Raw genomic sequence first — 27,430 nt, 5'->3', positions numbered from 1 at the left:
AAACTAACATAATGCATTGTCCAAGATATTCCTACAGTTGGTACACAGCCTCAATAACGTATGTGGAATTTGTTATTTAATAAGAAATTTTAGTAAAAGAGCTAAACATTTGGAATACGTACCTCTATAATCTGCTATAGGTGTTTTAAAAAAATGAAGTAGAACCATACATAAAGTTTAATTTGTACTTATTAAATTCTTAAATTAGAAGCAATATATTGATGTAGAAATGTTGACTTCCATAATGTTGTGAGTGCACAAAGTACAAAATGTAGTAGTAAATAGGAAGGGATTTTTAGTGAATTGTTAATTTGAAAATAAGGTTTGAATTTTTTAATTCTTTCAATACTTCTTTTTCAGCGAAACTATAATGTTCCTTCATGAAATATTTCATCAAGGATTAAAAGCAAGAATAGCTAATTGGCCTACTTTAATTTTAGGTAAGTTGCTATTACTTGTGTTCAGACAATGAGATTTTCATCGTGCTTTTCACCACTGGGTGACTTTTAAAAAATTAAATTGTCCGTTTTATGTATTACATAATTATAGAACTAACTTTATACATATAAATGTATGTGATTATTATGGATTGAGGAAAATTGGGGTGTCAGTTGGTCAGTATTTTTTATAGGGAATAGCAGGGCCCTTCAGAGGTATGAGGGATCCTTTTGAGGTCAGCCTGTGGGAGAATTCCTTTGGGGTCAGCCTCTACTCAAAGATTAGTCTCAGCATGGTTCCTGAACTTTCCATTATTATTCTGTGACTACTACATGGTCAAAATGGCAACACTTTGTCAGGAGATAGGACCAAAGTTTCTACGACTCTCTGGATGTAATGAAAACAGACCCAGTCATAGTAATGCCACTTCCGTAGAGTCCATTGAACTTTTTGTGTAAGAGATGGGTAGTCAGAAAAAAGGGTTATCTTGATTTTTTTTTTTTTTTTTAAGCTGACTTATTTGATATTTTGCTGCCAATGCTGAACATTTATCAAGAATTTGTTCGGAATCATCAGTACAGTCTACAAGTTCTGGCAAATTGTAAGCAAAACAGAGATTTTGACAAACTCTTGAAGCAGTATGAAGCCAATCCAGCATGTGAGGGGCGAATGCTGGAAACATTCCTTACTTACCCTATGTTTCAGGTAGTGTCTCTACATTTTTTATTGTACTTTTGTAAATTCATTTGCGTCATTTAGTGTAGCAAAAATTAAAATCTGTTGAAGGTAACTAATTGCTTAATTAAAAATAATTGCATAAAAATTAATTTAGTTATTCATTTATCATACTATTATTCTGGTATTGTTTGCATGTAGTCTCAAAACTACAATGGTTCCATTGCATTCAGGATCTTGCACATGCAGAAAGAGGAATGTGGGAGGAGGAATTGTGCCAAAATAAAATAAATAAAAATGGAGGAGCAAGTCCTTTACACTGATCTGCTAACTTGTGTTGATCTGACTGAATGAATTATTTTCATGGGTTACAAGATTCTATAAACCACCAGTCTTATTGCTTTACAGCAATTACATTTGGCATAACTATTTACTTATTATCAAAATCCTGAACCTCGTTTTATATAGTTTTTTTTGAAAGGAAGTACTGCTGATATACAAATATTGACATTTGTGTAGTCATGCTAGTTAATAGACACATCTGCCCAAAAGGCTGACTTCTGTTAGCACCTGTAGCTCTTTCATTTGTCTTTGGCAAGCTCTTATTTTTAAATGTTGTAAATTTATTCTGTTATTTAAATTGAGGAAAACAGCCCATGATCCATAAAGGGGATGTTGTTATCTTAATTATTGATTGCTTTATTAGTTTATAATATGCAGATTTGGAACCTCACTGCGTATGATTTTTAAATATATAGAATGTGAAAGGAAGGCATGCTCCATTGCAGAAGGCCTAAATTTCCAAAAGTGACCAGTGATTTTGGGTGCCTCAATTTTTGAAACACTTTAAATTGGTCTGATTTTCAGCCTTTGAAAATCACATTCCTAAATGCACACTCAAAAATTGCCCCCTATTCCCATCCCAAAATAACTGGACACTTGAAAAATCCTGCCCTAAATCATCGTGAAATTTAAAAGATAAGATATATTGACATATGGATTGTGTCTGTTTAAAAGTTGTGGAACTGCTGTATTGGTAGTGAATGCAATATATGGTCACTTTCCTTACATTGATGTTTTGCCACTAATACTCAAATATCTACACCTTCCCCGCTTTAACACTTATTAGTACAACATACTTTTTGTGCACATGCAAATACATTGGATGAGATTTTTAAAGCCACATAGGGATATAAATGTATGTATTCTTTTTACTCTTAAGGGTAAAGTATGTATCTAAATCCCCCAGATGGCTTTAAAATCTCAACCATTGTCTTTTAGATGACAGCATGAAATACTGATATTAATGTTATTTTTGTTTTTGCCGACCTGATAAAAGTATTTATAGAGATTTTCTTGCCTAAAACGTGATAAATAGAATTGGTGACCTCCGATAACCTTCATTTATTCAAACTGAAAAAATCATAACCAGCATAAGAAATCTATACTAGAATATATGTAAAGGCACTTACATTACTGGAAATTAATTTAAATAAATAGATTGACCAATTTGTGATTTTTGAGGATTTTTCTTATACTTAGCAGCGCATCTTGAATTTGTAGAGACCTTAAAGATTCTAACTGATTCTAATTTTCTAGAAATTCAGAGAACAATTGGCATTATTGCTTATCATGAAAAATGCTGATACTATATTTAATTTGTTTAAGATTCCTAGATATATTATAACTCTTCATGAACTTCTGGCTCACACACCCCATGAACATGTGGAAAGAAAGAGCCTTGAATTTGCTAAATCTAAACTAGAAGAACTTTCAAGGTAAGATTTTTGAAAGGAAAGCTCTGAAATAGAGAATCAATTAATTATTTTATCCTTTATTATTTTTAAAATTAAAATTTTGGCTATTTTTTCTTTTAAGGCTAACCTAAGATTTTTGCTTTATTTTGGGGGTTTTGATTTTTTTTTTTTTTTTTTTTTTCTATGACAATTGCCTACCCTTAGGTATGAGTGTCTTTAACTAAAAAAAAGAGAAATTTAAGTTTTTCCATCATTAACAAAAATAACAATTTCAGAATTCATAATAACAGAAACGATCAGGGTCTTGCATACTTTTCAGTTATACATTTGTGTACATTTTTATAAATAATTAAAATATCAATTTTGACATGTGCTTTTATGTCATCACAGCTGAAAGGGTCTATGTATCCCACATATTTAGGTACACTGCTTGTATATATTTGCAGAATTACTGCTCCCTTGAGATCCTTGCAAAGTAAATCTTTTCTACCACAACCTGAGACTTTCATAACTGCCCCTCTGCATAAATCTGGGGTGTACATATTGCTATTTTCTCTAGGGAACGCAGCTTTCTGCTACATACATGGCTAAAGTGCACAAAGTCCAAATAATGATTTTTCCTAAATTTCATCATATGACAATAGCACTGTTTTCCAGGCAAAGCAGCTTTTTAGCTGTAAGAAGAGTTTGTTTCACATGTGGAAACTGTCTTTCAGCTCCTGCTCACTGGACAGTCAGTCTGGACCAATGGTTTCTCCTTTGCTCTTCACATTTACTAGATAGACCACCCACTGGTTTCCATGATTTTTTTTCTCCCTTCGCAGTGGTCCTCCATCTGCAGCCAGGCTCCTGAATTTTCTTCAATTTATATTCTGCCTCAGATGCAGGCAGATGTCTTCAGCTCCTCATGGAGTACTCAAATAAGTGGATGGGCATTAAATACCACTGTGGCAGGCTCACAGGGCTGTAGCTCTCATACCCGCTCCATGTCATGAGGCCATTTGAAGCAGAAGCAGAGTCTGCCTCCCCTTTTGAGGATGGACAGAAGAATCTCTTATGGCTCAGTCTGTGGTGGTGGCAGCAGCAGGAGGCTCTGACTCTGCTTTATCTCATGCCTCTGGTGGAGAATTCACTCCACTCCAGCCAGCTACTCACTAGATAGCCAACATTAGGTTAGGCTTAGGCTATGTCTACACTGCCGTTGGCACTGCTGGCAGTACAGAATCAATTTTGCGGGTTCGATTAAGCGGCAGTAAAGACTCGCTCAATTAAAACCGGAAGTTGGCTCTGTAAATCCACCCCGGCAAGTAGTGTAGTGCTGCGTCAACGGGAGGGCATTTCCCATCGGTGCAGCGCAGTGGAGACGCCTCAGTAAGTAGACGTTAGGACGTCGATGGGAGATATGCAAGTTACTGTAGGTAGCTTGCGTATCTCCCATTGACTGCCACTGAAATCCATGGCCAGTGTAGACCAGGCCTCTGGCTATTGCTCCCTCTCTACTATCTGTTCAGGCAGTTCTTACCACAAGAACAAACCACTTGAGACAGATTTAGTCACATCGCTTAATGCACTTCTGGAAGGCTCTCAGATACTCCAGTGATGAGAATGGTATAAGAACCTATATAGAATATAATAGAAGAACTCCCAAGCAGCTTTCTGCTAACCCCATTGTCCTGAGTGCTTTCGCTCTTAGATTAGTAAAAGTGCCAATGGGGGAGACGGGGACATTTCATGGCGATTAGTGTTTGTGGGCTTTACAGAGGTTTAGAAGTACTTGGATGTGTTTAGAAGAAGTTTGGATAACCAGAGGGTGGTGATTTGCCAGACTGGGGTAGGGAGGGCATTCTGGCCTTGATTCAGGAAAGCATCACTGTTCAGCACAGCACTTAAGCGTGTGCCAAAGTGCAGTCCTGAATTAGAGCCTCTATGCATAGGGAAAAGGTATAGGGGAGGTGTGGGAGAAGGAAGCAAATAAGGCCCCAAGTCTGGCATTGTTGGAGTAAGTACAGGGTACAAGATGGTACATGAGAGAAGATCTGAGATGCAAACTGGAGCAGAGTTGTGGAAGACCTTGAAGTCATGGACAAGGAGTCTAAATTGAATAGGTAGAGAGGACCAGTGGAGTGCCTCTAGTCAGAGGGTGGCCTGATCTGATAGGCGAGAAATATGGTCTTAGCAGCTGCAGAAAGCTCAAGTAGGTAGATTAATGAGACTTTACTAAGATGCGGTTATTCAGTACTTTAGCGAGAGCAGTTTCAGAAGTGGTGAAAGTAGAGTACCTAGACTGGAAAGAGTTTGGATTGGAAGAGAGGAGGTTGGAGCAAAGGTTGTAAAACTACTTTTTTCTTGTTAACAGCTACTTTTGTTACTACTTCGTGTTGACCAACAGCTTGTATCAAATACTAAAGTGTGATAGTTTTTTAGGTGATTCTTGGGGAAGTCAGATATTTTTAAATTTACTTTGATAGCAATATATATGAACAGTGCAAAATGCATATCAGGGAATTAAAAATCCTCTTTGTATTGTGCCTGACAGGGTGATGCATGATGAAGTCAGTGACACAGAAAATATCCGGAAAAATTTAGCCATAGAAAGAATGATAGTAGAAGGTTGTGATATATTACTAGATACCAGCCAAACTTTTATACGTCAAGGTAAGGCTTTTTTTTTTTTTTTTTTTAAATATACATTATAATGAAAAATTTATATTAAAAACAGCAGAATTAATGTTGGCATCATTGGGAAGATGATTGGGAAGACATCATAAAGCTGGTGTTGTCTGCATATGATAAATGACAGGTTGCCCCTATGACAAATAGTTTGGGCTGTAGTTGAGCCCCACTTCTGTGCTGTTTTTTTCAGGGGCCATGAAAAACAGCAGCACAATAATAGTAAAGCACCCATGGGAAAGTAGCGTACATACAGACTGGACTATCATCTTCAATGGACCAGAAATTATCCACAGCTCCACGGAGAACAGGTCTGTCTGGCCGATTGATGTTGCAATCCCAGATGATGCCAACATTCAGACAAAAACTCAAGAGAAGCTCGAAGTACTTGAAGCTTTGTCAAATGGTGGAGAGATTGTGAGGAATGAAAACAGCTGTCTACTGTTCCCATTTTTCATTTGTGCTTCGGGAACAACTCAAAATGCTATAATTTAATTTCTTGATAACCTTTACTGCTAGATGTATACTTCACTGACAAGTGGCTGAAAACAGATATTTAGAGCATGACCACATTATGTATGTATGTGAGTTCATGAAGACAAACATTTCGTTTCATAGAAGACAGTTTTGGACTCCAGTAAAAGCTCAGTGTTCATTGCAAAAACATTCCTGCAAAAAGAAACTGTGAAGAGCCAGCATACTGCATAAGAGTGCAAATTCGTTTGTGTATAGCAGTTTGTAACATGAGAGACACTGCACCCATTGTATTACTATTTTTCAAAAGTGTTTCCTTTGAGGTTCATGTAGAATAATGATGGAGCTAATGGTAAAATACCACATAATCTTGATGAAAATAACACTTTAATATAACATTTTATTAAAAATGTTGGCACAGGTTGAATTATGAGCATAGTAGATCTTATATTAATAAGCCAATAATATCAAAAGAAACTCGAAAAAATTGGTAAATGAAACATACTTTTTGTTAAACGACTAAATATTTGTAAGTGATCATCTCTTAATCATTAGCACCAAGCAAGCAGATCTTTATGTTGACCTAGAGATCTGTAGTATAGGTTTTTTGACTTTTCATATGCACAATCTTCTTGGTAGTCCAAAAATAGTGATATTCAGGGAGGCTTTAAGAATTCAATTTAGGTGCAGCCCTTAAAATTAAGACCAGTGACCTGAGGTGTGGGCCCATATTACATGTTTTAGAACTAAATTTGACAGCTATGAAAAGCACATAAGCTCTTTGAGTATAGTTTTTGTATGAGTGTATGTGTGTTTAATAAAATTCTGGAAATCTAATCTATAGTGTGTTTATAATATGTGGCCTTACCAAGTAAATAGGAATAATGCAACAATAACATCAAGGTTTTTATTACAGTAGTGCTTTTAAAATCTGTTTAGGTTTTGGAAGGATTTTTCATGATTAAATACAAATTTTTGGCATAACTCAGTATGCTGTTGGTCCCAGGATATTAGAGACATGGTGAGTGAGGTAATATCTTTTATTGGACTACATCTGTTGGTGTGAGAGACAAGCTTCAGGTCTGGCAGAAGAAGAGTTCTAGGTAAGAGAGACAAGCTTTCATGCTTACAAACAGAAGCTGGTCCAATAAAAGGTATTGCCTCACCACCTTGTCTCTCTAAAATGCTGTGTAAGTAAATTTAGGAAGGTGTCTGCAAGAAAAATATTAAACAAAATATATTGGACAAGAAGTTGTATCTTTCATTGTATTTCATGCCAAAAACAATTTTGAAATATGAACTTCTTTGACTGACAATAGTCTAAGTATTGTGTGAATTAATTATACTGTATAAACTATGTTATTCTTCAGTGTACTTATAGTATTTTGGTGTATATATATCTGAATTGTTTCCTCTATTTCATTAGTAATTACTCATGTTGTTTTGTTTGTATACCTAGAAATTTGTCAATAAAAAGTAAATATATTATAATCTTACCATGGGAAGAAGTCTTAATATATTTACTCATATGGTGTTTTTAATAAGATTTTAATAGAACCCATCTTTTTATAAGAAAGCCAATGAAACCCATAATTATTTCTTGAGAAGAATAGTTATTTTGAAAACTGTGCATGATGCAAGAAAATTATCTCGCCAAAAACTAGGTTCTGATCTCTGATCTGAAAACTTACATCGTCATGGATCTTGTAAAATCATCCACTGTGCATGATAGTGTATGGTAGCAGAGATCAGAAATGAACCGTTGAAAACAAAACCAACTCCCACCCCTCATTTCTCTGGATCATTTGTTTTCCTGCTGTTCATGTCAGAAAAATCGTCTGTAACAGTTGACACTAATTGAGTCTTTGTTGGCAGTCTCAGCAGAGAGACCAAGGACTGAATGGGTCTGGAGAATGAGCTAGCTTCTCAACCCTTAGAGGTGTTTCCTTCAGGTCAATTTTGAGATCCATTGGCAGGGAAGCATGAGGGAAACTTGTACTGAGCTTGCTGCATGGAGACCCTCTTCATGGCACACAGAGGGGAAGTGCCACCATTCTGTGGCTCCCATACACAGAACCAGCAAGAAACATAAGTTGCAGAAGCCCTCGTTCAAGTCCTTCATCCCAGGGTGAACGTTACCTTTGCAGAATATAATACACAATTTTGTTTACTAAAAGGCATTTAAGGACATTCAGATTGGACTTGTGGATACGTGTGGGAGTCAGGAAAACTGTTCCTGTGCTTGCCTCTGCCACTGCTTTGCTATTGTAACTGTTGCCCTCTTCAGGGTTCGTTGGAGGGTTCTGGTCACCAGCTTTTGTTCTGATATAGTAGTTGGTCATGTGTCAGATGTACCACAAGTCAGGTCTAGCATTTAAGGTGCTTCAGCTGCTAGGTCCTATAAATTCTAGTGCCTAGTAGGTCCCAATATGCATTCTGTCAATGACTTCTCCAAAAAAAACTGCTCCAATGTCCATTAGCTGCCAAGCTCTTTCCAGAGCTCCCCAGATCCCTTGCTTGAGAGCCACTCTTCCCAGCCATCCTCCAAACTGCTCAGAACCTTCTTCTCCTGACAATTGTGTGGCTATTTATAACACTCCAGAGCAGGAGAAAGCAGAATTGCATTTGTAAATCAAGCAATGGCATGCAGATGTAAAGCCCAGTTTAAAAAAAAAAAAAAAAGACACATAGTCTGTCCTGGATTGCAGATATACTGTTAAAATGAATATTTTGGCAATATTAAACTAATTAGTTCACATGTTTCTGGTTAAAATACCAAAGATTGATCTGAAAATTCTACAGAAGCATGCCACTGAATTAATTTGGGTTAATGAGTGTTCCAAAATTAGCCTCACTTGTTACAATAGGGAGCTGTCCCATTATGTGTTTTTGGGTTTTTTCCCCCTCCCTTAAGAGGAATCTGTAGTGGGATGTGTGCTAATCAGATACCCACCTCCTATTGTTAATAGGAATTTACTAAAGAGAAAACCCTAAAAGGAATGTACAATGGCCTTTTTGCTGGATGGCAACCATACAGTATGTGCAGGGGAACTGACTCAATGTATGGTTAATATTAGGTCATTTATTTAATCCAGCAAAGTAAAATCGCACAGTACTTTATTTCATGTGATATACTACCAGCTCATTACGTTGATTTCTTGAACAATAACATTTCATATTTCTACGGGAACACAACTTGGCATTAGTGAATACTCTATCTTCAGCCCATCTTGGCATTATTAAATATTGCGCTGCTCGAAGTGTTGTACCATATCATCAGAAAAAATTAAGTGGATTTCTGAACCACTGTGAATATGAATACTCCTTTAAGCAAAGTGATAACCCAAAGAGTATTAACGCTAATGTAGTTGCTTTTGCCCCGGGCAGTATATGGACAAGATGAATACTACTAATTAAATCCTAACTTTGCAAAGGAATTTCAGGAGCTAAGAAGAACACGTTAGAAACTCTGGGATGCAATTTTTTAACTTCAAGCCAGGCTTTGCATAGTGTTTTGGAAGGCGGTGGTTGGAAGTGTAAGGAGCGAATGTCTGAATTCAACACCCAAAGCTGATCTTCTTAGCAGTTTTTCAGCTAGACATATAGATAGTTTTGTCTGCAAAAAAAACTGCCATAATATTTTTTGCTCAGAATTCTAGATGAATTAGCAAAATGTTCCATGAATCTGAAAAATGCTCCATGCTTCTGCAAAACTTCAGAAAGTTGAATTTTATTCCAGTTTTCAATGCAGTGGTGAGAATTTTGTCATACCCTTCTTGTTTAAACGTAAAATAGGCATTAGAGAATACTGTTCTAATTGTCTTTTACCAGTGTATATTTGACTATGCCAGTTTATAGAAGCTTTTTATAGATTGTTATGTTTAAAGTTAATTTAAAATGTGTATTTGGGGGTGGTAAGTATTCAGCTACATTTTATGTAAACTGAACATTGCTTTCTCAGTGAGACATTTTGTTTTCTACTTATATGTTGTTTATTAATTTAGTATTTTATACATGAAGGGCAAACAAGATGATTTTCCTTTCAATGTAATGTAATGAATTTTCAGCTAATATTCATTAACTAAGTGGATAAACTTTTAAAAGTTCCTTTCAGGAAACGTGTACACTATGAGTCAGATACTGCTCTCAGATACACATAGGAGTTGCACATTTGACCCATAACAAAAAATTTGAACTCATAGAGGTCACACAAATGGTGGTGTGAGTTGTGTGTCATTGTGAAAGTTGGTCAGGAAACAAGTTAAAGATGGTGCAAGTGTCATAGTGATGTAACTTTCATCAATGTGAAATTCTGTGGTGATCAGATTCAGACATTGGCATAACAGGAGAGAGTCTCCACTGAATTCAGTGATAGTTGTATCTGCATACACAAGGCTTCAGTTTGGCCCAGGAGGGATGAGAATTGTGCAGAGTAAACTAAAGGAGAAGAAGCCTGCTTTATTTACACTGCTCTGTCAGTTGCTTTTTCTGTTGCATCCTATCCCTCCCCTCTTTCATCTCCCTGATGTGTAAATTACTCATTTTGCTACTAAATGCCAAAATTAGTACAAATTGTGCTGCTTTGCCACCTAATCGCCAATATCTGACCAAGTGATACATGATATGTAACTTAAACTACCCATGTTTTTTTCCAAGAAACCTCTGTGGCAGGAGCACAAGTATTACTGCAGGCTGTATTTGGTTGAATGTGGCCCTAATGTGAGTAAAGATGTAGGGTTGCAAATATTGTTGGTATAAAGAGGTATCACTTTGGTTTTCACTCTCTAGGCCAAATTCAGGACAACAATCTAGAAAGGGAGAAAAATTACTAGGCTCTGTTCTAAGAGCAAGGTATCCTGTCACTCCTATGGGAGTTAATGAGTTACATGAATGCTTTTTATATATAGTACAGAATAGACTACCTGGTACATTAACACTAAGTGCATCACTTATTAAATAGTTTTATAATTACATTGTATTCTTCACTTTTGTAATCACCAGGTTCTCTTATTCAAGTACCTTCAGTTGAGAGAGGGAAACTTAGTAAAGTTCGTCTGGGATCATTGTCTTTGAAAAAAGAAGGAGAAAGACAATGCTTCTTATTTACAAAACACTTTTTAATTTGTACAAGAAGTTCAGGAGGAAAACTTCATCTGCTTAAGGTACAGAACTTACATAACTACCTCATTTACAAGCCCGATGGTTAAAATATAGAAAATTTAGGCCAATAAATATTTTAATGTATCACTGTCTGTGAAATTTCAGTATCTCATGGTATTGTGGTTTTAACATGAGGATATCCTATGCTGCAGTAAACAGAACTGAGGCAATGCGCAGGAATTGACTGAAATATTCTCTCATCGTTATGCAGGTAGAAGTGTATGTTAGTCTTTCTAAAACACATTCAATTAAAATTATGAACTGGCCAATGAAATGCAACAAGGTTACATTTATTGGAGGAAAGGTCTAGACAATTGTGTATGCATAGAGTATTAATAAATTCAACTCTCTTCACCCTAGAATGAAAAGATGCTAATTATCTGCATGTCCTTCTCTTTGCCATTGTATGCATGTTACACATCACAGCATGCATAAGGGTATATATAAAATACAGAAATATAAATTTGTATGTTCCTTGTCCTTAGCCTCGCCTGTGAATAAATTTTGGGAACAAAGGCCATGATTAACAACTTCTAGCTCAAAAGACTCTCCCATTTGAAACTGTGACATTGAAAACAAGCATTCCAGGCATTGCAGCTCAGGTACATCATGAAAGTGCTCTAAAGCTGCTAATAAACTGGTGTACCTCAGGTTTCCACGCACAAACTTCAATTTTCCATCAACTGATCCCTGCAGAACTTCCCAGGGAAATGTAGACATCTTCTCCTCCCCCGACACACTGTCGTATTCTTTCCAGGTAGGCTAGTGTATGACATGGGGGGGAAATTTCTTTTCATCCTCAAATTTAATCAGGTCATGAGAATGACCCTGAATGCATGAATGAGGGTCACTGACTTCTTAGGGCCCAAAACATTAAAAATAAACAAATAAATAAGAACATAAGAATGGTCGTACTGGGCCAGATCAATAGTCCTACCCAGTATTCCGTCTTCTGACAGCGGCCAATACCAGATGCTTCAAGGTGAATGAACAGAAAAGGGCAGTCATCAAGTAATCTATCTGCTGTTGTCCAGTTCCAGCTTCTGGCAGTCAGAAGCTTAGGGACACTTAGATTATAGAGTTACATCCCTGACCATCTTGGCTAATAGCCACTAAAGGATCTATCTTCCATGAACTTACCTAATTCTTTTTTTTAACCCAGTTATATATTTGGCCTTCGCAACATCCCCTGGCAATGAGTTCCAGAGGTTGACTGTGCATTGTGTGAAGAAGTACTTCCTTTTGTTTGTTTTAAATCTGCTGCCTATTAAGTTCATTGTGTGACTGCCGGCTCTTGTGTTATGTGAAGGAGTAAAATAACACTTCCCTATTAACTTACTCCACCCCACTGATGATTTTATATACCTCTATCATATCCCCCCTTATTCCTCTCTTTTCCAAGCTGAACAGTGCTATTCTTTTTAATCTCTCCTCATATGAAAGCTGTTCCATATCCTTAATCATTTTGTTGCCCTTCTCTGTTCTTTTATATAGTGGCATTACGATATTTTCTGTCTTATTATCTATCCCTTTCCTAATGGTTCCCAACATTCTGTTAGCTTTTTTGACTGCCACTGCACATTGAGCGGATGTTTTCAGAAACTACCCACAACGACTCCAAGATCTCTCTCCATTGTGAAAACTGTCACTTATTCCTACCCTTTGTTTCCTATCTTTTAACCGGTTACTGATCCAGGAGAGGACCTTCCCTCTTATCCCATGACTGCTTAGTTTGCTTAAGAGCCTTTGGGGTAAGACCTTGTCAAAGGTTTTGTGAAAGTCCAAGTACACTAAATCCATTGGATCACCCTTGTCTGCATGTTTGTTGACCCTCTCAAAGAATTCTAATAGATTGGTGAGGCAAGATTTCCCTTTACAAAAGCCATGCTGAGTCTTTCCCAGCATATTATGTTCATCTATGTGTTTGATAATTCTGTTCTTTACTAGAGTTTCAAACAGTTTATGTACTAAAGTGAAGCTTACCAGCCTGTAATTGCCAGGATCACCTCTGGAGGCTTTTAAAAAAATTGGTGTCACATTAACTGTCCTCAAGTCATCTGGTACAGAAGCTGATTTAAATGATAGTTACATACCACAGTTAATAGTTCTGCAATTTCATATTTGAGTTTCTTCAGAACTCTTGGGTGAATACTATCTGGTACTGGTGACTTATTACTGTTTAATTTATCAATTTGTTCCAAAACCTCCTCTATTGACACCTCAGTCCTGGACAGTTTCTGAGATTTATCACCTAAAAAGAATGGCTCAGTGGAGAATCTTCCTGGCAACTTCTGCAATGAAGATCGATGCAAAAAAATTATTTAGCTTCTTTGCAATGGCCTTGTCTTCTCTGAATGTTCCTTTAGCACTTCAATCATCTAGTGGCCTGATTGTTTGGCAGGCTTTCTGCTTCTGATGTATTTAAAAAATTTTGCTGTTAGTTTTTGAGTCTTTTGCTAGTTGCTCTTCAAATTCTTTTTTGGCCTGGCCTAGTTGTACTTGTCTTGCCAGAATGTATGCTCATTCCCTACTTTCCTCAGTAGGATTTGATTTCTGATTTTTAAAGGCTGACTTTTTGCCTGTAAGTACCCCTTTTACTCTGTTTAGTCATGGTGGCAATTTTTTTGGTCCTTTTACTATGTTTTCTAATTTTGGTTATACATTTAATTTCAGCCTCTATTATAGTGTTTTTAAAATGCAGCTTGTGGGCACTTCACTCTTGTGACTATTCCTTTTAATTTCCATTGAACTAGCTTCCTCATTTTTGTGTAGTTCCCGTTTCTGAAGCTAAATGCTACTGTGGTAAGCATCTTTGGTATTCTCCCCACCTCCTTCCTGGATGTTAAATTTAATTTTATTATGATTACTTTGGTTCAGCTGTAATCACCTCTTGAACCAGATCTTGTGCTCCACTTAGGACTAAATCAAGAATTGCCTCTCCCCATGTGTTCAAAGATGATCTTCTCCAAGAAGCAGTCATAAATGGTATCTAAAAACTCTATCTCTATCCTGGTTTGAGGTGACATGTACCCAGTCAATATTGGGATAGTTGAAATCCCCCATTTTTACTGAGTTTTTTCTATTTTTATGTCCTTTCTAATCTCCCTGAATGTTTCACAGTCGTCATCACCATCCTGGATAGGTGGTCAGTAATATATTCCTACTGCTGTAATCTTATTATTCAATCATGGAATTTCTATCTGTAGAAATTCTGTGGTACTTTTTGATTCATTTAAAATGTTTACTATATTTGTCTCTATGCTTTCTTTCACATATATGCCACTCCCCCACCAGAATGAACTTCTGTCATTCCTGTATATTTTGTACACTGATATTACCATGTCCTATTGATTGTCATTATTCCAGTAAGTTGTCTGTGATGCCTATTATATAAATATCCTCATGTAATACAGTCACTCAACTTCACACATGCATTGAGACCCTGCAATTCTGCCTGTCTAACTGGCCCAGCGCATGGCACTGGAAACATTTCAGAAAATGCTACCATGGAGGTCCGAGACTTCAATCTCTTATCTAGCAGCCTATTTGGCCTCCAAGACCACCTTCTCCTACCTTTCCCTACATGTACCACAACCACTGGCTTCTCCCCAGCACTGCACATACATTTGTCTAGATGTCTCGAGAGGTCCACATCCTTTGCAGCTGGCAGGCAATTTGCCATGTGGTTTTCCCAGTCATCACAAACCCAGCTATCTATATTTCTAATGACTGAATCCCACATTATTATTACCTATCTCTTCCTAATAACTGGTGTTCCCTCTCTTAAGCAGGAATACTCTGTGTGAGAAGATACAATGACATCATCTGGAAGGAAGGTCCCAACTATGGGATCATTTCTCCCCCAATCCAGTCCAATGTTCTCCTTCCCTGAGACTTTCATCCTCTTCAGCAGAACAGAGGCTGTCAAACTGGGGGTAGAACTGTGCTAGTCCGTCCCTGAAAGTCTCATTTATGTATCTTGCTGTCTCCCTTAACCTCTCCGGTTCAGCCACTCTAGTCTCAAGAGCCTGTAAATAAATAATATCTGTCCCTTCTTTAAAGGAGGACTGTGAATTTGATTTTTTAAAATTGATTTAAAAAAAATCCATTTGCTGCCCTTCAAATAAAGTACAATAGTTTTCTGGTCCCCTGCTCTGTTCCAATAAGGGGCTTTTAGGCAGGCCCAAGAGCAATAACGCTAAACTTACTCTCTCTGTGCTCTCCTCTCTCACTATGTGTATATATATTCCTCTTGTTTCTATGTGGTTCAGCTTTGCTGCAGCTGTTCCTGATGAATAGTCTGATAGAGCCTCGAGAAGTGTGTGCATGTGATCTCCTTCCTAGCTCCTTCCCCCCACCCACATCAGTGCATGAAAGGGATCATCAAAAAAGCACCGGAACAAATCTTGGCCTGATGCAGGTTATAAGCAAATGGAAACCAGAGAAATATTTTTCTCTCATCTTTTTCAGTTACTGTCAGTTTAAGTCTACCTGCAACAGCAGCAGGTACGATATTTTCAGATGGAAATGTGATTTTCAAACATGGTGAAAAGATCATTCTTCATTCAGGCCCTGGAGAGGGAGCAAGAATGGGCTCTGCTCCTGCTGGCAGACTTTTTAAGCCTCTATTGGCAACACAAAAGGAATTTATTTGAAATGTACATGTATGTGGGCTTTTTGCCACTCTCTTGTGGTCACTAGAAAGCCAACTAATTGGCCAAGTTGTCAAACCCTTTTACTCCTTATGGAGAAACAAAGGAGGAATGTGGAAATTAAAAAGGTCAGATGCCAAGAAGCCCCAGCTGACTTCATGGCATCATTTGCCTGGTCACAGCATGCCCAGTCTCATTGCAGGCAGGGATTCTCGTCTCTTTCTGGTAGGTATAACAGTACATCTGCAGTCTGCATAATGTTCAGTGTGTGTGTTTGGTACTCTTATAAATTGTTTACATTTTGAATCCAAGGAGCTGAATTCTGAAGTCCTTTTTCAGCCAAAACTCTGTGAACACAAGTTCCTAAATGGAACTGTCTAGTTTTAATTTGTTGGGGTTGGAGACAGTGTCAAATACCTATATAAACTGGTGCAGAACTTTCCTCTCCTTTGCTTACTAGAAGTGTCAACCAATCCACTTCAGTAGAATTCCCAAGGAGTAATTACAGAACTGGATTAAAACTAATTTAAAATCAATTCTGCTTTCCCACAGCAACATAATATACTGTTTTGATCTTCTTAAGAAATCTATAATTAAATTCAATGGACACAATCAACCTTTTATGGAGTCGGTTGGGTTTAATGAGAGACAAAGCACCATCCTTAAATAAATGTTAAAATTTGGGGGACAGTTTGCATTGATTTATACCCTGTGGGCAGTCATTTTGGTGGGGTACTATGGGGTGTATACTGGAGCAAACTTGAGCTATGAATGTTTATTGAAGCTGCTCAGAAAGATTTTGGCACAGAAACATTGCAATAACAAAATTTCTAGTATTTTATGGTTTCGGATGGGTCAGAAATAATTAAACCCATCTCTTCTGTAGGTACTTTAAGTTTCCATCACAGCAGAAAACACTAAGGGAGGAGGCACACAAACAGTATAATACTTTAGAACGTAAACTAAACTTAGGGCTTTTCTTCACTTACCTCCAAGATTCGGCGGTAGTCAACCAGAGTTACGCAAGCTACGCAAAAAACTTGCGTAACTCCCGTTGACTTCTCTGATTCTGTTCTGCTCACCGTCTTCACTGCACTGCGCCAACGGGAACACTATGCCACTTGAGAAGGTGGTCTTAATACATCGATTTCTGGATTGACTGAGCGGGTCTTCACTGATCGCTAAGTCGATCCAGAGAAGTCGATCGAACAGCGGCGAATTTGCCACTGTCAGTGAAGACATAGCCTCAGTGGAACATCACAGAAGGTCTTCCATTAATCTGATTCAGATTTTTGAGTTCAGGAGTTTTGATTATATCATCCAACTGGTGAGCTAATATCTAACTGTGCTGGGATGAATTAGGGAGGGGGAAAGGCAACAGAAATTTCTGTAAAAGTGAATATATTATTGATTTATTTTCATGGAAAAAATCCACTATACATTACATTTTCTTTTTCCTTCCTGGTTCTAATAATGGTCTCTTTTCTTGAAAAAATTGTGTGTACTAAACTCTCCAATTAAAGGTTCTTTCTAAAATATATTTCTAAGGAAGCTTAAAAATAACTTTAATGAGAAGGGTACCTCTTCCCCCAGATTACTGAAAAATATGCTTTGTTTCCATAGACAGGGGGTGTTCTCTCTTTAATAGAGTGCACGCTGATTGAGGAGCCAGATGTGAGTGATGATGATTGTAAGTTGCTTTAAACTGTTTACAGTAATTATAGCTCTGAAGCAGTTTTTAAAGAAGTGTTACCCTTTGTTTATTTGTCAGTACAGAAATGATATGTTTTACCTTTTCATGAAGCCTGAGAAGTAGTGTTAAAAACTCTGTTAAAAATGTGTGTTTGTTCTTGCTGATGATAAGATTTCAAGTGAATAGCTGAAGCAGTGTAACAAATGATTTTCTGATTTTTGTGTGGAAATTCATACTTGAGGATCTTAACTGAACAAAATCCTGGCTTGAAAAGAGAAAGGGATAATTAGGTTTCTCAAATATGGGGGGGGAGATGAAAGAGTTGGCTGAGCTGGTGGAAAATTTTGTTCTGGACCCTGTAAATCCTAACTGCCATCTTGTTCAAATGAAGTAACAAAGTATATTTCCTTGCTTTTTTAAACTGTCCGTTCACTTTGGTCCCAGCCCCACAGATTTAGGTACAGGGTGAACTTTGAGTGTGAGAATAGTTCCATTAAATTCAATTATATTTCTCATGTGTTAAAAATATAAAATGCATGGAGAAATCTTTGTAGTAGTATGACCTTATTTAGTAACTTGGAAAGTGTAATAATTCACAGCGATTCCCATTCATTAGTACTTATTTCCCAAACTTTGCTTGTACTTGATGGGTGTGAAAATGTGCTTTGGAGGGTGGTGGTGGTTGTTTGGCAGACGGAGGTTTAAAATACTTTTCCGTGTAAATGTAAACAGTACTTTCTTTGATATATAGTTTTTAAATCACAACTGCTTGTTTTTCCCCCCCCCTTGATTGTAAAGCAAAATGTTCCGGGCAAGTTTTTGGACACCTTGATTTCAAGATTGTGATTGAACCTACTGATGCTCCTCCTTTTACTGTAGTACTGCTAGCTCCTTCGCGACAGGAAAAAGCTGCATGGACAAGTGATATAAGTCAGGTAACTTCCTCCTTTCCTTATTTTCTTGTTTCTTACCCATAATGTCTGTTGCTTTGTGTTTCAACTAAGGGAAACAAGGGAGTTTTTGCTTTTTTTTCAGGGTTTACTTCTTAGAATGAATACATAAGAAACCAAGCGTTTACCTATTTTTACAGAGATTTTACACTTTGTACGGATTCATTAGTGTAAGGCAGAAAGGGTTTTGCAAGAGATGTTGTTAGGAATGTGGAGTAGGCAGATGAATAACCCATGTAATGTAACTAATATTCGTTTTTACCACCTGTTAATATGTAACTGAGTGGACTTCTCGCTTGATTTAAAAAGAAGAGTCAGACCTGTTAAATTGAGGTACTGCTAATTGCTACCTGCAATATAAACGAAACATTATTTATCTGTGATTCAAGAATCAGGAGGATAATGTCACCATTGCATTTCCATCTCATGTTATGAACATGTATCATATCCCATAGAGCAAGAGAATAAGATGAATTTGTTTTTTTCCCCACAATGATAAGAAAATTAGACGAATGGATATCATACACAAGTAAGAAATATTACAATGGCTTGCAGGTGATTCACTTTGTTGTGAATGAGTGGAAACAAAAAAAAATTAAAATATTTTAGTGGTGTGGGCACCATTTAAAAAGAGTATTATATTTTTACATCTAGGAAACTTGTTAAACAAAGGATTGCTAGAAACCTATTAAGGGAAGTGATTGAATACACAGCTAAAGGTTTGCACTTGCTTATACTAGATCTGAACATAGCCTTAGGATTTAGCTTTGATGATTGCTTATAAAAGTATGAGGTCACAATTTGAACCAGTGCCATAGTCCTGGTTTAGATTTCTTTCAGCCCTCTGTTAATCACAAGGAATAATTGCTTAGCAGTCACTATAAAGGCAAATTTCAGTCTGGAATTTGATGCTTTCCTATAGCAACATTTCTGGTAAGTGAATCTATCTAATTTATTTGAAATGTCTTTTTTTAAAAAAGACACCCTCTAAATTGTTTTGGTTTGGATAAACAGTTTTGGAGTAAAATAAATAAGATGGTAGGTAAAATTCTGAAAAGCACTTAAGTGACTTAGGAGCCTAAGTCTCATAGAAAGTCAGTGGGATTTAAACTTCCAGATATCTAAGTCACTTACATGCTTTTGAAAATTTTACGCAGCGTTCTTACACTGGATGACCAGTAGTAAAGTAAATATATAGCTATAATATTGACCTATTTTTTTTTCCCAATTTCAAGAGCCAAATGAAAAGTTTGTTTAAAACTATAAATCCAAAGACCCTTTCAATGGCAGCTTCGTATAGCAGCAAAAAGACCTCGTGAAAAATCACATACATTTTGGAGATGGTATAATTGCTTTAAAGCAACAGTGCTGTCAGAGGGCCTCACATTCATGTTTGCTTTTTCGATTTGGTGCAGTGAGAGATAATGATAAAGGAACCCATGGAGAATGCCATGAAACTCCCACTAAGTTACAAATTTTAGGATGAAAACTGAATAATAAGAATCACCAAATCAGATCAGACTGGTAGGGCTTTTTGCCCAGTATCTTGTCCCAGTACCAGCTGCATAGAAACCCTGTAGTAGACAATTATTGACTAAACTGTTCATAAGTGATTTTTCCTCTTAACCCACTGCTACACCTCTGAAGGAGGACATAGGGGCTATACTAATGGAAAGGGTAAACAATAAGAATCTTATTATTTCAGATGTATACATTTAACTAGGCGTGCAAAAATGTATGTAGCTGGCTGGGTTGCCATTTGTGCAAATGATTAGTTTAGTTGTGTGCATAATCGTTGTATTGTGCTTATAAATAAGGTATGCAAATACCCACACACACAACTTTAAATTTATATCCTGAATTTTCCTTTTCACTTAGTCATTGGATGAAAAAGAAGAGCAAGTATGAGAAAATGAGTTGTTGGCAAATGCTATTGCTATGATTGTTATATAGTTATCCACTATACTGTTGCTATGGACAAGTCACTAAGCAAAAAACTAGCAATAATATATGTCTTAGGAATCACAGAATCAGGAGGAAAAATTCACTCCTTCTGCATCAACTACAGTTCCTGATTCTTTGCATCATTAAATAACTCTTACATACAGTGCTGACCATCTATTGTCATTTTTCACCTCAGTCAGCAATGATCGGAAGCATTGGAGTCTTCGTGTTTTCTCCCAATAGTGTATTTTAAGGTTTGCTTTTTTATTTATAATATTGCCATCCGCTATTGTGTTTTGACAGTCTGGGCAGTGAACCCAGGTTAACATGAGTCCGAAACAGTGGCAACTATAAACTTAAAATCTTGTTATACCCAGTTTGTGCCTATGTGGAAGTAATTAGATCTATTCATTTGTTTTCAGCCTGTCTTTTTGTGGAGTTAAAGAGGTTATTTAACCGATGGGTCTTTCCCAACTTCTGTATCCGGGGGAAGAGAAAAAGTTTGAATACAGCTTATCCTTCCCTGCTGTGTCTCTGTGCTGAAGTGAACATTCATAGACTTTTCCCAAAATTTTTATGCATCTCAAGAGAATGTCCAAATACATCTTGCAAATTGTTGCTAGAAAGGCAAAGTCAAAGAATATGACAATTGTATACATAACTATCACTGCTGAGCTTTATATAACATATGTCCTTCCTAAATAACTGGAGCAATCGGAGGAGAAGGGGTGACATGAAATGGAGGTTCCCAATTCTAGGAGTAGAAAAGCTTAGAAAGTTCCTGTTCTGATTGGGTACTGGTGATATTAGAACTTGCAGAAAGCCAAGCTCCTATTGCAACAATGTGGAAATGGCAATTCATAAAAGATTTAAGAGTGTGGTTTAATACTGTAGAGTGAGCCATCTTATCAGTTTTTATTACTTTATATATCAGAGCACAACACCTATAGCTCTTTAAAATGAAAGGCCCAATCAGGCTTGCCTTGCTTATATGAGTAGTCCCATTGAAGTGAATCAAGTGAGTAAAGCTATCAGAATTTGACATAAAGGGATGAATTCAGCTGTTACACCAGGGTAAATTTGATTAACTTCACTGACTTGTGAAACTAGGACAGAATTAGGTCCCAAATTTGTATTATCAGTTCTATTACTGTAATGGGATAAAACATCAGTACCCAGTTTGTACATATTCATCTTAGTCTGACAGTGTCATCATTGACTTTTGACTTTAGAGCCATTTCAGGATTACAGGAATACAATTATGAATCTCTGAATGTAAGTTAAGTAATTGAGGCTTGTGGTTTGTTCAGAATATATTTCAGGATTTTGGTAAAATACATAGCGTGAAATCTTGATCCCATTAAATGGAAAGATTCCCATTGACTTCAGTGCATCAGGATTTCACCCTTAGAGTTAGTAGGATATCAATTTACTGGATATTTTTGGCAAGCAAGTGGCATAAATTTATTTGTTTCAGTTTGCTTTTCAAGTTCTGTTTGTGTTTTTTCCGCACCTTGTTACCAGTGATCATATGTACTGTAGTAATCACAGTAAAATTAATTTTGTGCAATGCTTTTTGAAACACATTCTTCTCATGAAATATATGCCTTCTTAAAATTTGCTAGTTCCACCTGCATCTTTGTTAATGCTGAGGAATACTGCCCCTTTCCTTGTGTTATGCTATTGAACCCCTTGCCTTATGGTCCTACATCCAGGGTTGGCCTTAGGGAAAATGGCGTCCTGGTTAGACTTCTATATTTTGGCACCCACTGCCTCCCTCAGCCCCACACCCATCTCTCCATCCCCTCTGGCCCTGGCTGCCTCTCTGGGCTCCCCAACCTTTCATTGTCCCCCAGCACCACTGCCTCCCCTCCACCTCATTGCTCTGAGCTCTCTACTGTGGCCTTGTAGCCCACGTCCACCCTGCTTCTTGCCTTTTGACCACAGTGCTCCCATGACCACGGCACTCTGGTTGCCCACCCATAAAGCCAGCACTGTCTACATCACAGCTGTCATCTTTCTAGCCAAGGACTGGACATGTCTATCTGTGGAGACCCTCAGCACCACTCCTTAATTGGCAAGAGGGGTCATTGATGATTTGCATGAAGCACTTTCACCCCAGGAACTAAAAAGGCTGCTGCAACACTTCCAACTTCTGCTATTCTGAGCAGGAAAAAATTGGTTATTTCCAATAAATATATTTATATTTTTTATTTTTAATAATCCATGTAATAAAATCAGTACCGAAACGTAGACTGCTACGTTATAACCTATCATTGGACTTTTCAAATCACAACAAAAAATTAATATACAAATAATGTAGTTTATACATACATGGATTTTGTATTAATAGATTTTAAGGCCAGACAAGGCCATTATCATCATCTAGTCTGATCTCCTGCATCACACAGGCCATTTGTTATGAGATGTTTCAAAGCTACTACTTATATTCATTGTGCTTATATTCAGTTCAATTTATATTACTGTGGAGGAGCAATATATATACTTATGGCACTATATGAATAAATTTAAAAAGCATCATAAAGACAGGCAGTCCACATGGAGTTTATAATTAGTAGGCATTGTGATCCTAATTAAATGGGAGTGTATCCATTGATTTCCAGGGACATTGCATTAGGTCTTGTAATTTCTATGCCCAAACCTTTTAAAATCTGTGGTTATGGGTGGACCTGCAAATCTTAAGGGATAGGTGTTAACTGCAGACCTTAAAGTCTCTCTATGAAATCTCTACAAAGTCTGTCCTTTGTCTTTGGCTTAAGGGCACCTCAGAAATTATACTCTGTAGGTGAGATTCTGTGTTGCACCTCTTAGAAGGGCAAACCGGGGGGAAATGGAGTTAGGAGGCTTTAAGCTACCTTTGCATCCTCCCAGTCCTGCTCCAGTGGCTGGAGTGCCCCTTGGCATAATTTAGACAGCCCTGGGATCTAAGTTACAGAAGCCTCTCTGGACTAGTCTTTGGGCTGTAGCACTGCCCAGAACTTCTGCAGCGCCATGTGCTGTGGCCCCTCCCCAGGCCAGACTGACAGACTCATAGGCTCTAATGTCAGAAGGGACCATTATGATCACCTAGTCTGATCTCCTGCACAACGCAGGACATAGAACCTCACCCACCCACTCCTGTAATAGACCCCTGACCAAAGACTGAGTTACTAAAGTCCTCAAATCATGGTTTAAAGACTTCAAGGTATAGAGAATCCACGAGTAAGTCACCCATGCCCCATGCTGCAGAGGAAGGTGAAACACCCCCAGAGCCTTTGTCAATCTGCCCTGGGGGAAAATTCCTTCTCGACTCCATATATGGAGATCAGTTAAACCCTGAGCATATGGGAAAGACTCACTAGCTAGACACCCGGGAAAGAATTCTCTGTAATAACTCAGAACCCACCCCATATAACATCCCTTTACAGGCTATTGGGCATATTTACTGCTAGTAATATAAGATCAGTCAATTGCCAAATTAGGCTGTCCCATCATACCATCCCTTCCATAAATTTATCAAGCTCACTGCATTCCCTTGTCTAAAAAATCTGTTATCTTCTCAAAAAAGGAGATCAGGTTGGTCTGGCACGATTTACCTTTTGTAAAACCATGTTGTATTTTGCCCATTTACCATTAACCTCAATGTCCTTAAATACTTTCTGTTTCAAAATTTTTTCCAACACCTTGCATACTACTAAGGTCAAACTAACAGGCCTGTAATTACCCGGATCACTTTTTTTCCTTTTTAAAATATAGGAACTATATTAGCAATTCTCCAGTCATACGATACAACCCCTGAGTTTACAGATTCATTAGAAATCCTTGCTAATGGGCTTGCAATTTCACCTGCCAGTTCCTTTAATATTCTTGGATGGAGATTATCTGAGCCCCCTGATTTCGTCCCATGAAACAGTTTGAGTTTAGCTTTTACCTCGGATGTGGTAATTTCTACCTTCATATCCTCATTCCATTAGGCCCCTTGCCACTATCCCTAAGCTCTTCATTAACCTTATTAAAAACGGAGGCAAAGTATTTGTTTCAATATTGGACCATGCCTAGATTATCCTTAACCTCCACCCCGTTCTCAGTGCTTAGCGGTCCCACATCTTCTTTCTTTGTTTTATTCCTGTTTATATGGCTATAGAACCTTTTATTATTGGTTTTAATTTCCTTTGCAAGATCCAACTCTACTTGGATTTTGACATTTCTCACTTTGTCTCTATATGTTCTGACTTCCAAGAGAGAGCTTTCCTTGCTGATCCCTCCCATCTTCCACTCTTTGTAGGCTCTCTGCTTTCTCTTAATCACCTGTCTGATGTGCTTACTCATCCATCTTAGTCTACAACTCTTGTCTTTGCATTTTTTTCTCCTTCCTTGGGGTGCAGGCTTCAGATAGTTCCTCCAACTTTGACTTGAAGTAATTCTAAGCCTCCTTTGTCTTTAGATCCATGAGTTCTTCAGTCCAGTCCACTTCCCTAACTAATTATCATAATTTTTAAAAGTTAGCCCTTTTGAAATGAAAGACCCTAGTCACAGATCTATTTTTGTTTATCCTTTCATTTAGTCTGAACTGAATTAGCTTATGGTCGCTAAACCAAGGTTGTCCCCTACAACCAGTTCTTCTATGAGATCCTTACTACTCACCAGTACCAAATCTGAAATGGCATCCTCCTGTTGGTTCAACAACTATTTGGTGAAGGAATCTGTCAGCTATCACATCCAGGAAAATCTGAGCCCTATTATTATTTACTAGCACTAACCTTCCAGTCGACATCTGGACAATTAGAATCTCCCATAATCACACAGTTCTCTGTAGGATTTACTTCATTAAAAACATTAAAGAGGTCTCTATCCATATCCAAATCAGATCCCGGTGGTCTGTAGCACACCCCAAGCACCATCCCGGGGTTGTAATAGTTTTCTTCCCCAATTGGATTTTTGCCCAGACAGACTCTGTCTTATCCAATGCATCACTTCCAATTTCTTTAGTCTATGTCATCATTGATATACAATGGTACTCCATCACCTTTGCCTTTATTTCTGTCTTTTCTGAACAGCACATAATCATCAATACCTGTACTCCAGTTATGACTACTATTCCACCATGTTCCTGTTATCCCTATAATATCTGGTTTCACTTCCTGCACCAGTAGCTCTGGTTCCTCTGTTTTGTTACCCAGGCTCCTTCGCGGACCTACTTTTCCTGCCCTCAACCCAACCCCTGCACATTCTTTGTGCTAGGACTTGCAAGGGAGTCTTTGGAAGACAGCCATACAGCTGTCTTTCTCAGTGCCTGCCCTGGGGTAATTTGCCCATGGCTGGATCATGCCCATGGTCTTTTAGAGCCCATTTACATCATTCTGGCCCTCTTACTGAGCATAAAAGGGTCAGAGCAGGGCTGAGGATCTTGCCAACCCTGTCTATAAAGCTTTCTAATTTCCTTGCAATACACCTGTTTGATTTATTGATCTTAAAAGTACCACAGGGTATGTTGGAAAAATTTTAATCTTGTTGAATCAAAGCATATTTAATTTACTGTTTAAAAAACAGTTTAAGAACTTATTGAGAAATGTGTAGACCAGATCCTCAGTTTGTGTACATGGGTGTAGATCCATTGACTTTAATGCATTAGTGGCACCAACTGTCAGGGTGAACTGGAAAATCTTGCCCATTGTATATTTTCTTCATTGTTGTTAGTTTTAGTTATATTTTAAAAAATCTATTTTATCTACCAGTTCACACTCTTTGAGCACAATGGTTTAGGATTACAGTGATGAAGGAAATATGAAACTATATTCCTTTTTACAGTGTGTTTTGATTTTAATGATTCTCGACTTTCATTTTCACAGTGCGTTGACAATATAAGATGCAATGGTTTAATGACCATAGTGTTTGAAGAAAACTCTAAAGTCACTGTACCACATATGATCAAGTGAGTGCAACTAATTTTTCACAGGGGAATAATGTAGCTTTTTTTATTAATGAAAGCTTTAACATGGTGGACAGATTGAAACTTTGAAATGTAGCCATTTGTACAGTTTTGTTGAATGGGATTAATCCTTCATCCCAAAATAAGTAATATTTTAAAGGTTCATGATTTTGAGGAGGACCTGATTCATGATTTTTTCAGACTTGGGCTTGAAAGTATGGACTAGTATTCACAAAAGCTCTGACTTTCAAGTATTTCTACAGTTGTGTGTATATTTGTTCCTTCAGATGAATAAATGTAAAATTGTTAGCTTTGAAGTATTAACATACTGGAAATACTAATTCTCTGTGATACTGTTCATGATTTTATTGGTTACATACTGGAAATACTAATTCTCTGTGGTACTGTTCATGATTTTATTGGTTACATTTTTAAATGTATGCAAAATTTAGGCAAGTACAGACAGGTACAGTTTGTCAAAGTACTTCATTATAGCAGCTAAAATTTTTCTTTCCCTTGCTGCGCCCATCTTTGAGATGCCATAAATTTAATTGATCATATGAAGGTAACATCATTAATTAGAAATACACTTCCCCCTTGTCCTCTTCCCCCCAGGCTCTCTCTTTTCATCATTTATTTTTCCTAGAAATGTTACTTTTATTTGTAGGGAGCAATTTTCAGTACTTGATTTCAAACTCATAACATAGGAGTACCTCTGAGTTCCTTTACTCTTCCACGTGTACATGAGTTTTATCTACCTTTATCCAATATAAATGTTAAGAAATAAAACAATATATCAATAATCCTTTGTGACTTTAGTGATTACCACTAGGTCATTTCTCCTTCTGTACCAATAGGTCTCTCGGCAGCACATTACATAAATGTTGTTCTTTTCTGCACTGTGATGTATGCAAAGGAGAGCATGTGGGCCTCTCTCTTTGGTACATATCGGTAGGATCAATGTTAGGTCTGATACTTTTTCTTTAATGTCTAGAAATAATGGACATTTTTTCTTATTTTGATTTTGTTTAATCATTCTGCAATACAAACATTACTATTACCTATTAAGAGTTGAGTATGTGCTCAGC

General features: G+C 37.4%; 1 protein-coding gene across 1 annotated transcript in view; it reads left to right on the top strand.

Annotated features, from left to right (window-relative positions):
* The window catches only part of RASGRF2 (Ras protein specific guanine nucleotide releasing factor 2), a 183,517-nt gene that overhangs the window by 68,545 nt on the left and 87,542 nt on the right, over window positions 1–27,430 (top strand). The window contains exons 6-13 of the mRNA XM_067568794.1: window positions 361–440; window positions 950–1,143; window positions 2,782–2,891; window positions 5,407–5,525; window positions 11,016–11,176; window positions 17,450–17,516; window positions 18,318–18,454; window positions 26,263–26,345. Of these exons, the coding sequence (XP_067424895.1) occupies window positions 361–440; window positions 950–1,143; window positions 2,782–2,891; window positions 5,407–5,525; window positions 11,016–11,176; window positions 17,450–17,516; window positions 18,318–18,454; window positions 26,263–26,345 (951 nt within the window). The remainder of the gene's footprint in view (window positions 1–360; window positions 441–949; window positions 1,144–2,781; window positions 2,892–5,406; window positions 5,526–11,015; window positions 11,177–17,449; window positions 17,517–18,317; window positions 18,455–26,262; window positions 26,346–27,430) is intronic.

This window comes from Emydura macquarii, unplaced genomic scaffold (assembly GCF_026122565.2).
Source record: "Emydura macquarii macquarii isolate MOO-44397 ecotype Brisbane River unplaced genomic scaffold, CSIRO-AGI_Emac_v2 contig_2897, whole genome shotgun sequence".
Lineage (NCBI taxonomy): Eukaryota > Metazoa > Chordata > Testudines > Chelidae > Emydura > Emydura macquarii.
This window is presented reverse-complemented; position numbering and strand designations above follow the sequence as displayed.